Raw genomic sequence first — 13161 nt, 5'->3', positions numbered from 1 at the left:
TATTTTTGTAACTTACAGTATTTTTATGCCTTGCACTGTTCTGCTGCCGCAAAATGACAAATTTCATGACGTGTGTCAGTAATAATAAACCTGATTCTGAATCTGACTTCTTTTCTGTGCCCTGGTCAATATTTATTCCTCAACTAACTAAAGCAGATCATCTTGTTGTTACTTCATAATTCTCATTACATAGGAGGCCATTCCTTGAGTCAATGCCAGTTCACAGAGAAATCCCATTACCCCACTTACTTCCCAGTAACTCATTCTCTTTCATATGCCCATAAACTTCTCCTGATTTTCCTACCTCTTGCCTACACTAAGGATAATTTATAGAAGCTAATTAACCTACTAATCAACACGTCTTTGGGGCCATCGGTGGAAACAAAAGCACGTGGTTTCATGTTGTTTCTAGAGCATTGCTGGGTGTAAATTGGCCATGTTTCCTTCATACACTTAAAAGGTACTTAATTGGCTATAAATTGTTCTGGGACATAATGACATTGACCAAGGTCTACAGAAATGCAAGCCTTTTTCTCTTGTCCGAGTGGTGGGGTCTATACCTGCTCAACTAAATTGTTGAATTTGCAAATCAAATCAGTAAGATGGCAGATAGTTAAGTATTTTTCTGTCAACCTTTACTCTCTGGTCACCACATAAGATGGATATGACTGATTTAGAAAGGATGAAGATAAGATATTTTATCAGTCACATGCACATTGAAACACACAGTGAAATGCATCTTTGCGTAGAATCTTCTGGGGGCAGCCCGCAAGTGTCGCCACGCTTCCGTCGCCAACATAGCACACCCACAACTCCTAACCTTTGCGTCTTTGGAATGTGGAAGGAAACCAGAGCACCCGGAGGAAACCCACGCAGTCACAGGGTGAACATACAAACTCCTTACAGACAGCAGCCGGAATTGAACCTGGGTTGCTGCGTTATAATATGTTACACTAACCGCTACACTACTGTGCCTGCCCATAGAGTGAGTTTAAACAATGTACAGCTTTAACAGAGTGCTAATGTGAGGAATTTGGTTATATATTGATAGTAGTTTTCAATCTAAAACTTACTTTAGCAATAGAATATAACAAAACTTTAACTTGCAGTATCTAGTCCAATTTATGTCAACAGTTAGTAAGTTGCCTGCTACAGGTTAGTTAGGTGGTCAGCTACAAGAAGTTAGCTGAATAGGTGTTAATTACTGACAGCGGGGGCTGAGGCACTATTTGAGTGTGGCTTAAAGGTGTATGGAAGTGAACAGATTTAGCTAATGCATAGATTGGTTGCACAAAACGGACTTCTACAGACCACAAGTTTGGCACAGTGCTAAATTTGGTCACTGTGGGAATCAAGTGCTGCTTTGTGTAAGCTTCAGGTAGTGACTATTCAAAATTTTGCCTGAACTTTAGTGTGGGTTAGTGTGTGCATTTTTTTAAAATCTTACAATAGACTAAGTTAGCAGCAAGTATTAATTTTTAGAAGACCTATAAATTTTTAATGAATAAACCCAGTAAAAAGAAAATGAATATGTTGAAACCTCCACTAACTGAATACATAAAAAAATGATTTAAGAAATAGGAGGGACAATGATGCATTGTGACTGCAGCATAAGGGAGTCAGCAAAGCTCAGTAAGAAGACTAAAAACCATATCTGTCAGATTAGAAGAACAAAACCTCAAGAGTAATAATTTCAGAACTAATGGCATAGGTTTAAATGAAACAAATTTAAATGTGTGACTTAGTGAGTTGTTTTGATTCACAGGGAAGAACTGCTCTGCCCAAGATCGCAAGAAGCTGCAGAGAGTTGTGGACACAGCCCAGCGCATTACGGACACCAGTCTCCCCTCCTTGGACTCTGTCTTTACCTCTCGTTGTCTTGGTGAAGCAACCAGCATAATCAAAGACCCCACCCACCCGGGACATTCTCTCTTCTCTCCTCTTTCATCAGGTAGAAGATACAGGAGCCTGAGAGCATGTGCTACCAGACTTAACAACAGCTTCTACCCCACTGTGATAACACTATTGAACAGTTCCCTGATACAATGAGATGGACTATGACCTATGACCTCATGACCTACCTTGTTGTTGACTTGCACCTTATTGCACTGCACTTTCTCTGTAGCCGTGACACTTTACTCTGTACTGTTATTGTTTTTTTTACCTGTACTACATCAATGCACTCTGTACTAACTTGATGTAACTGCACTGTGTAATGAATTGACCTGTAAGATTGGTTTGTAAGACAAATTTTTCACTGTACCTCAGTACAAGTGACAATAATAACCTAAAACCAATACCAATATTCTCCTGAGATAGACTGCTCTTAAACTTAGCTAGGATGAATATGCTGGTGAATCTATAACTAGAACTCCAGATAGGATCTTAAAATAATAAAACGGTGTCAGGATTTTGTGGTGTACAGATTATCAATTGAAGCCATTGAGGAAGGCAGAAAATTAGTTAATGATAAGCAGAGTGAGACAGGAAGAGATAAAGTTCAACACAAATGGTGCATCAATAAATAAAGTTAGAAAGAAATTTTTTTAAATAATGGTATTTTGTAACAAAGTACTCATAACAAAATAGACAAACATGCTGCAAACAGGGGCAAATGGGTTAGACCTAATAGCTGGAACAAAGGAGTGATCGTATGTTGACCAAGACATACCAGGGTATTTGATGGAGATAATAGCACAGTAACAAGCCCTTCAACCCACCAAGTCCACACTGACCATCAATATCCATTTATATTAATCCTAGAATAATCCTTTTTTTATTCTCCCTACAGGCTCTTCAACTTCTCCCAGATTCTACCACTCACCTACACAATGATGTTTAGAAAGAGCAGATAAAATGGAAAAGGAAATATGGAGTTGGTGTGGGATGGGTGAAAAGAGGAGGGAAGCTAAAGGAGAACACAAGGACAGTTGTGAAAAATAATCTTGATTTAGAAGAATAAGAAGTAAAATTAGTGTGGGTGGAAGAAAAGAGATAATAAGGGACAAAAAGCACTGATTTCAGAGCAGTGGGTTACACACTTCCTAAAAGCACCAAAACGACTGGACAAGAAGTAAATTAAGAAATAGGAAACCTTACAACTAGCTTAATACAAAAAATAAGGAATTATGAAGCAGTTAACCTGACATCTGTTGTCAGCAAACAAAGCCAATGTTTATGCTAACCAACTAACTAATGGGGGAACAGTCATGTGGGAGATATTTGACTTAATTGAATTAACAAGTGTGTTTGTTTTAAGCTTTTTATATTATTTTTAATGGTATATTTAATGATTAAGAGATTAAGAACACAGAACATAGGAGCAGGAGTCTACCATATCACCCATCCCACCTGATTCACAATTCAAGAAGATCACAGCAGATCTGATCTTGATCTCTGCTCCACATTCTTGCCTATTGTTGATAACCTGTCACTCTACAAAAGATCAATTACCTCAGCCCTGAATATATTCAATGGCTCGTCCCTCAGATATCTCTGGGGTAAGAACTCCTAAAATTCACAACCCTCAGAGAAGAAATTCCTTCTCACTTCATCTTAAATAGACAACCCCTATTATGAAATTACTCTTCCAGCTCCTAGTGACAACCACACGAGGGAAAACATCCTCTCAATCTCGACCATGTCAAGCCTCAGCATAATCTTAAATGCTTCAATATGCCTCTCATTCTGTTAATGAGTATAGCCTCAACCTTTTCAACCTTTCCACATAACATATCCCATTCATCCCTGGAATAAACCTTAGCACAGATCAAGGAGGCACTGTAAGGCTATTTGCAGAAGGTGTAAAGGGGAAGAATTATTTTCTCACCCAGTGAGTGTGGGGGTCTGGAAGTTGCTGCCTGCAAGGGTGATGGAGGCAGATAGCCTCAGTACATTTAAGAAATACCCAAATGACTACCTGAATTGTCTAATCCACAAGGCTACAAAAACAAAGAGCTGAGATATGGAAGTTGCCTAAATAGCTCTACCTTTTTCCCTGTTGTGGACTTCTTAGGCTGCTTGGTCCCCAGTTGTGCTGTATATTTTTATATTCTATGATAGTACCTTCGAATCCTTGGCATAGTAAAGAGTCCGCCCCCGTAACTTGAAGTATCTTCTTTTCCATCGCTGAAATGAGCTGGTTTGCTTCAGTAAAAATCCTTCTTTTATACTCGTCTGGAAACAAATTAAAACAGAGCGATGAGCACAATTGAGCAGCTACAATTTCACTAAATGAATAACATTTCCCTCACACATAGTGATGTTAGTAAGCACTGCACTCCAACAAGAAATTAAATATCAACACAATTCAGAAAGTGCCCAACACATCATTTTCAAGGCATTAACTATAGCTTAGTGGCTCCTTAGTGAGTCAGAAGGTCTTGGGCTAAAGTTCCTCTCGAGAGATTTCTGTATGTAATCTAGGGTGACGTTTCTCCAATACAGTATTAAGGGATTGCTGCACTACTGAGATAATGTCTCTTGGGTGAGACTACATTAAACTGGGGTCTTTCCTGCCTGCTCAAGTAGACCAAAATAGTTCCATGGCATTATTTCGTAGAAAACCAAAGAATTTCTCCCCTGGGTTCTGACAACTCTTTTTCCCTCACTCAGCATCATTAAAACAAAATATCTGGCCGTTATTGCACTGCTTTATCCCATAGCTGTGCACAAATTGGCTGTCACATTTCATCACATCCAAAACTGTTACTTTTGCTGAGTACGCTTGCCTGGGATGGGAACACTCTTTCTACGCAAAGAAAGTTAGTTAGTTAGCAAAAGCAGCCACCAAATCTTCACAAGCCACCTCAAACCCATCAACCTGAACAGATCGAATATCCACATTGGAATGCCCCACCAGACATCTGAAGAGCAGATGCCAGCCAAGCAGGAGAACCAGACATCCGCAGTCACACTGTGGCAGCCTAATGCCTGAAGTCATTAAGTAGCATCATTAAGGTATTGGATAGCACAGCTGTAGCCACCCAGGAGATGATGTAGCAGGTGTGACATGGAGACCCTAGCAGTGTGGGCAAAATGGGCATCTTCCTTTAATGGAAGAGAAGGGATAAATAATCCCTGCACTCAAGCAAGCAGGTCAAGAGATTATACAGAAAAATAGGAATAATTGAAAGCTGTGATTGGTGGGAGATGTTCCCCACGCAGAATATCTTGGCTAGTGTCTTGCTTGAGGATGTTCTAAGATTTTGCTGGGGTCAACTCATGACAGTTGAAATGCACTTGCCTTAAAGAGAGATGGATAGACATAAAACATCCCAGTTGGACTATCCTGCAAGAACCAGGTTAGGATTTCTCTTGTCCTTCCACTCCTCCAGAGTCCAGCAACTAAAATCATTCTTACTTGGAGTAGGCCTGATATGTACTTCAGTAATGAAGCCAACTGTTGGGGCATCCTTTGCATTTTCCAAAGCCTCTAATGTGATGCCTTCATAACACATCTATTACGCTTTCCCTCCTCTTTTAGCATTGCATAAGACTATTCCCTCTGGTTCACTCCTTCATCTCCATCAATGCCTATTCCCCTTCTCGCTGTACCTTCCTGCACAACCTCAGAAGATGCAACACTTGCTCTTTTGCCTTCCCACTGTTCCAAAATTCTTCCTGTATGAAGGGGTGTTCATGATGCCCATGGCTGATCTTTTACCTCAGTGATACGTTCCTGCATATCCCTTAATGTCTAAAAAATCTATTGAACACTGACTTAAGTAAACTCAGCAACTGAGCCCCCAATTTGGATAAGAATCCCAAAGATTCACTACCCTTTGGGTGAAGAAATTTCTCCTCTGCTCAATCCTGAATGGCTAACCCCTTACTTTGAAATTGTAACACCGTGGTTCTAGATGCCCAGCCAGGTAAGACACTATGCCCACAAGTATTTTGTTACATCCTGTAAGAAATTTGTACATTTCAATGAGATTACCTTTCATTCTTCTAAATTCAAGAGAACATAGGCCCTGTCTGCTTAATTTCTCATACGATAAACCCACCATAGCTGGAATCAATCTGGTAAACCTTCTCTAGAGTCCATCTTTTGCAAACATATTCTTCCTTGCATATGGAGATCAGACCCATACAATCTATTCCAGTGCAGTCTTATCGATGCCATATACTGTATAATTTCAGTAAAACACCTCTTGTAGCTGCACCCTCTTGCAGTAAATGTTCACACACTCTTTACCATCCTAATTGCACATTGTACCTGCTTGTTAACTTTCGTTGATTCATCTACAAGGACACCTAGATTCCTCTGAACATCAGATTTACAGCCAAAGAAGAAATTTTGAAGTGTGGTCTCCGTCACAATATAGGAATAAAAACTGTGAATCATCGGAAGAAAAGTGAAAGAGGAAATTAGGAGAATGTCTTCACAGACAAGGGTGAAATAAGAACATGTGGAGAGGAAAAGGAATTAGAATAGATAGCTGCTACAAACTAATACCAGCACAAGCAACCTTCTGCAATGTAATTTCAATTATATGAAATATAACATATATACCCACAGATGGATTCAAAAATTTAACTGCATTATGTAGTGTCATATCCTGAAGCAACTTACATTCACTGAATTATTTTGGATGGATAATTACCAGTCTGGGCATAAACATCGGCCCAATTCTCCCAGACAACAAATAAACTAATCGTGCAGAGCACATTGCTGGTATTCCTTTTTATTTCTTCATAGGATATGGGCATTGCTGCAACATTATTGCCCATCCCTAATTGACCCTGAAGGGAGGAAGGAGACGACCACATTGGTCAATCTAGAGTCTTGTCCAGGCCAGAATGGGTAACAACAGCAGATTTCTTTTCCTGAATGACATTGGTGAACTAGATGAGTTTTTCACAACAATCAGGTACTTTCACGATTATTGAGGATCTTTCTAAAATTAAATTCCAGATGTGTTTACATTCCTGAATTTAAAATTCCCTAAGTGCCATTGTGGGATTCAAACTCATGCTTCCGGCCAATGTCCAGAACTCTGGCTGCTAGACCAAGTAATCGCATCACTACCTCCCATAAAGAATCATTGGCCTCAGAGACTGAGAGAACCCCTTGCTCATTCTTAAGCAATGAAGAAATGATTTTTTTTACATCTATCTTAAGTGGGAGACTTGGTTCAATACTTCATCGAGAAGACACTTACCCTAACAATGCAAAATTCATTCAATATTGCAATTAAGTGCATCCAAGACTACAGGGGCAAATCCCACAGTGAGGCTTGAACCAATATCTTCTAAGTGTGAAGAGACTATGCTACTCCTAAGATAAAATGACAACCATTCAACTTTTCAAATGTACTGCAAGAATGCTTCCGTTTCTGGCAATTCTCTTCCTTTCTCTCCTGAAGATGGCAATTCAACATACCGTTGTCACTGGCAGCTAGAAGAGCTGCTGCCTCACAGCTCTAGAGACCTGAGTTCAATCCTGACTTCGGGTGCTGTCTGTGTGGAGTTTGCATGTTCTCCCAGCGACTGTGTGGATTTCCTCGGGGTTCTCTGGTTTCCATCTGGGTGGGGATGAGGGTAGCTGATGGGAATATGAGACTAAAATTGGTTTATTTTAGAATTAGTGTAAATGGTTGACGCAGATGATGGGCTGAAGGGCCTGTTTCCGAGCTAATGACAATATGACATTGCACCATCATACAGTACCTATAAAGACCCTTATGTGTGCTTTTCTATTGTTTTTTATTCTGGGTTCTACTCACAGATTAGTTCTATTCAAATATATCACTAGCAAATTTCAGTTCCCTTATGCATTAGTTTCGAAATCTTTTCGCATCCTTGTTCTACTCTCCATCCTGGCTCCAAACGTCTTCTCCTCTGGCCTTTTTGTCTTGTGAAATTCTCTCAATAAAGCTCTTTGCCTTGCTGTCTCTGCAACTTCAGTGTTTCCTCAAAGCCTGCCTCTTCCACTAATCCTCCAGGCAATCATCTTCCCAGTTTCCAGCCGGAGTCTAATGTTCTCCTCCTTCCTAAACACCAGTCACTTGAATGCAAATAAGTACATTTATTCTAGTCCTTAATTATGGTCACTGACGATATCATAAAAATGATAACGAGACAAAGAAGGTGCAACAAGGATGACACTAGAAGTGTTACAGTATAACTTATCGGGAAGGGATGAACACACTGGGGTCTCTCTTTTCTTGAGAAAAGAAGGATGAGAGGTGACATAATGGAGAATATGTTTCTATTCATGACAAAAAGCATAACTGGAGGTCATCAATATAACTGAGTCACCAAGAAACCCTGTGGGGATTTCAGTTCTTCACCCAGGTGGCAAAAATTAGGAACATGCTACCAGAGGGAATGGTTGAAGTGAATACAATGGCCATAAATAAAGGAAGGCTGGACAAGTATAGTGAAGGAGAAGGGAACAGAAGATCATGCTGTAGATTTAGATGAGGATGGATTTGAGGAAATTGGCATGGAGCATAAATGCAGGCGTGGTCTGCTTGGGCCAAATAGCCTGTTGTGAAGTATATATCCTGTGTAACCTTACAAACATGCCTGTGGTTCTAATACTGAATGATCTTATCCATTTTTATCACATCTTCTCAGCTAATGATCTAAAGCATAGAGCTAAACAAATGCATTGGTTCAACTACATTGGAAGCACTGTGAACAGTTCCACTATATTACAAAAGGACAGATAAGCACAGGTGAAAGTGTACAATTTCCTTACAAAGATAATAATAGAACTATCAGTAAAGACTAACAAGACTGGGGCTCTTTTCTCTAGAAAAGTGAAGACTGGTGATGACCTGATGGAGATCTACAAATTTATAATGGTATTTAGTAGATTACATGCAGAGCAGATTGTTTCCATTTCCTCAAAACCTGAGACAGTCAATGAAGCTTTCTGGAGAAACTTATGGACCTAGAGAGATGAGAGATGTTCAACTCACTATCACAGCAGCAGCTCAAAGGTACAGGGTGGATTCATATGTGGGAAGCTAAACAAATACATCAAGGAGAAAGGAACAAAAGGATATGATAAAATGGTGAGATGGTCAGGTGCAAGGAAGCTCATGTGGAGCATAAATTTTTGCATGGAGTAATGCAGCTGAATGGCCTGTTTTGATGTTCTTAATATAAAGGTAATTCAATAATTTGGCTTCCTGTGACAAAGCTTTAAACAAGAAGTAGCACAGGTTGGGGCAGTGATGCAAACCTTTCTCTGACACATCTCCATAGAACCATAGAACAATACGGCACAATACAGGCCCTTCAGCCCACCATGTTGTGCCGCCCTTCAAACCACACCTAAGACTATCTAACCCCTTCCTCCCACACTTCCTTGAGTTACGCTCTGTGCTAGCAGCAAATAGAGCCATACAGCCCACAGAAGATTGATCCCTAGCCCTGTTCCTTCCTTGTAACACTGCAAATTTTTTCTTCAATTATTTATGTAACTTCTTTTTGAAAGCCACAATTGGATTTCCTTCCACCACCCCTTCAGGCAATGAATTCCAAATCATGGCTACTCACCGCATGAACAAGTTCTTCCTCGGATTTTGATTCTTTTGCCAATCACCTTAAATCTGTGGACTCTGGTTCTTGACATTTCTGTCAATGGAAAGAATTTCTCTTTATTCACTTTATCTTTATTGTGAATGTTTTTCTCTTGAATCATCTCTCAATCTTTTCTGTCCTACAGAGAACAATTCTAGTGTCTCCAATCTATCTGCACTTTAGAATTATTCTCTTCATACTATATTGTCTCTTTTCATTCTTCCTTGTAAAAATCAATCACTTTGTACTTGCTGACATTGTATTTCATCCGCCAAGACCTGCCATTCCTTTAGAGATCGTCTATGCCCCATGGATGTTTATCATTATCCTCCTCATTTTTATCACATTTCCAAGCTTTGGGGTGCGTGGAAATTTGAACTCTGCCAAAATTAGAAATGTGTCTTTCTTCAGGCTCCAGCACAGTCACCTGGGGAATGATACTTTACTCCTTCCTCAAGACAGAAGAACAGCAGTTTACTTCTTGACCATTTCCTGTCAATAAACCATACCACTTCCCTTTTTATTTTGTGGGCTTAAATTTTGTTCAGAAACCAATAAAGTGATACTTTATCAAATATATTCCAAATATCCACAATATCAACTGCACTGTCCTCATCAACCCTCTTTGTTAACTCTTTAAAAATTATCAAATTAATTAAACAATTCTTTAATAAATCTATGCTGGTTTTCCTTTATTAATCTATAGTCTTCAGGTGACTATGAATTTAGACCCAGATTACCCTACGTCATATAGATGGCCCTGCACTTCAATAATCCACCTTCATATCCTTTTCTGAATAAGTGTATAAAAATGGCAATTTTCAATCCTCTGGAATCACTCCTCAAATCTATGGAGGGTTATATTCCTCAGCAACCCAGCATGCTTCATGTCCCAATTTGGTTGACATGTCTACCTTAAGCAGAGCCAGGTTTACTGGTACCAATCCCAGGTATGTTTAATTTAACAGTATTTGAACTACCTCCTCATGACTGTGACCTTGGCAACACCTTTCTTAATAAAATTGGATGCAAAGGAATCATGTAAGACCTCTGCTACATCCTCTGCCTCAATTCATTAATTGAATTTTTATTTTTTAATTGGCCTCCCTCCTCTTATTGTCTATTTAGAATTTTACATGCCATTAGAAAACATAAGGATTCGCTTTCACATTTAGTGCACTCTCTTTGTTCCTCATTTCCTTTTTTATTTCTCACCTAACCTTTCTATATTCTGCTTGATTCTGACATTAATCTGACATCAGTCATGTACTCCCTTTTTCTCCTTCATTTCACTCTCTATGTCACCTTAGGAGTTCTCACTTTGGTTGCCCTACTATTGTACTTGAAAGTAGATGGTCTGTCCCCAAATAATCTTTGCTTTAAAGGCTGTTTAAGTGGAGATTTACCAGCCAATCATTAATTCCACTCTTTGCTAGCTCAGGGTTCAAAGAACAAAAATATCCCTCTTGTAATAATTATCTTTACTTTGGATTGTGTCTTTTTTCATAGTTAATTTTGTGATATTATCATCACTGTTCCCCTAAATGTTCCCCACTGATGCCTACTCCACTTTAGCCACCTCATTCCCCAGTGGGATATGATGAATTGTTATAAACCAATGGTTTGGCCACAATTGGACTATATTGTCCAGTTCTGGCATCACTCTTGAGGAACGATGTGAAGGCTTTAGAGAGGGTGCCAAGAATATTTAGAGTCATAGAGTCTTACAGTATGGAAACAAGCCCTTTGGTCCAATTTGTCCATGCTGACTGTGTTGCCCAGCAAGCTAGCCCCATCTGCCTGTGTTTTACTACAATAATTCCAAGGATGAAGGACTGATGAAGCTAGAGTTGTTCTTAGAAAAGACGAGACTACGAAGGGATCTGATAGGAGATATTTAAAATCATGAAGGGTACAGGTGGAGTGGAAAAAGAGAAATTCTTTCCAGTGGAGGACAGGCCATGACCTAAAGGACACAGAAAGAAGGTAACTGGCAACAAATCAAAGATGAAAATGAGAAAAATTCTCATTGCACAGTGAGTGGTTAAGGTCTGGAATGCACTCCCAGGGACAGTAACACAGGCAGATTCAGTTGCTGCATTCTGAAGGGAGCTTTATACAAATGATAAAGAATTTGCAGGAGCATGGGGAGAGAGTGGGGCAGTGGGATCAGTTGGATTGCTCTTCAGGCTGATGTTGTCTCGTCAGGCCTCCTCCTGTGATGTAACCATTCTGTGATTCAGATTCAGTAACCCCTCCTTCAGCACTGGACTAGAAGCATAATGACCAAGACTGTCTTCTGAAATTCTTTCCCTGTTGGCTTTTACTCTTTTACTTGCCAGTGTACATTCAGATAGTGAAAGTTGCCATTACTACTGCTCTATAGTCCCTCCATCTCTCTACAATGTTCCACAGATTTGTTCCTTTATGTACCTCCAATTAGTTACTCAGAAGATATGACAGCACTTCAGTTTTTTCTTAAATCTAACCATATAGCTTTTATCCATAACCAGTTTAAGGCATCCTTTTTCTTTTCTCATTTATCATTACTGCTTCACCTCTTTTCCTTCCTTCTCTGTTCTTCTCAAACATCACATTCCCATGAACATTATAAGCCTGATCTCTGTTATGGCCACAACATCATTTTTCCATCTGGTTATTACTGCCTGTGGCTCACCAAAATTATTTACCATGCTTTGCATGTTTACACACATGCACTCTGCAACTATCTTAGATTGCTAGAAAAATCAATAACAACTTAGATAGAAATTGAAAGAGTTGAATCTCTTTAACTTTTTACTTGGTAATCCACAGTATACTTATCAGACTACTTGTGGTTTTAACTTTTTGTACAAACTGCTGAACTCATCATCATGCACCGACTGTTGTCATCAACCAGGCAAAATTTCTAATGGCTTCAGGTCACTGACCAACAATTTTTAGTTGAGGGTTCAGAGAAAGTCATTCCTTTATGTCTGAACCATTAGTAAACATTAGTAAATGCATGAGAGAACATGCAGACCATATAATTAAGAAGGTTTGGTCCATGCAACCACTGGTGAGAGGAGACAAATGAGTGTCAGAGATTAGGTGAAATGCAGCAGGTAGCAGAATGAGGTCAGGTGAGAAAGGTGGAATAGAAAGTTAGGAATAAATAGAAAATGGGAGTTGGGAATAAAGAAAGTGATCCACAATAGAGGATATGGACACTGGGGTAAATGGAGAGTGGTGTTTGGGATTGAGGTAAAGGGATGTGAAAGTAGTATTTGGCCCATAAGCTACAACAAGGATGATGTTGAATCTTCAAATCCAAATATGGATGCCTTTGAGAAGTTGATAACTCTGAACTAAGACTCTGAGTCAGATTTCAGTCACAACACATAACTAAGAGTTATGTATGTATGTATGTATGTATGTACGTACGTACGTATGTACAGGGAGAGAGAATCTCACAGCAATCCATTCAGGAACCAATAACAAACCATGAAATTTATTTTTTGCCAGGTGACTGAGAAAGTTGTAAACCAGTGCAACTTGACCTTGGCCTAAATCCTTGAGATGTAGCAGGGATACAGCAATAGGACAATGAAACTCCATCTTGTCTCCACACTACCAAACCCC

At 39.5% G+C, this 13161-nt stretch overlaps 1 protein-coding gene across 1 annotated transcript in view; it reads right to left on the bottom strand.

The window, feature by feature from the left end:
* The window catches only part of dgkh (diacylglycerol kinase, eta), a 395761-nt gene that overhangs the window by 216442 nt on the left and 166158 nt on the right, over positions 1–13161 (bottom strand). The window contains exon 3 of the mRNA XM_052013887.1: positions 4066–4176. Within this exon, the coding sequence (XP_051869847.1) occupies positions 4066–4176 (111 nt within the window). The remainder of the gene's footprint in view (positions 1–4065; positions 4177–13161) is intronic.

This window comes from Pristis pectinata, chromosome 4, assembly GCF_009764475.1.
Source record: "Pristis pectinata isolate sPriPec2 chromosome 4, sPriPec2.1.pri, whole genome shotgun sequence".
Classification (NCBI taxonomy): Eukaryota; Metazoa; Chordata; class Chondrichthyes; order Rhinopristiformes; family Pristidae; genus Pristis; species Pristis pectinata.
Note: the sequence above shows the minus strand (reverse complement) of the source record. Positions and strands in the feature narration are given on the sequence as shown.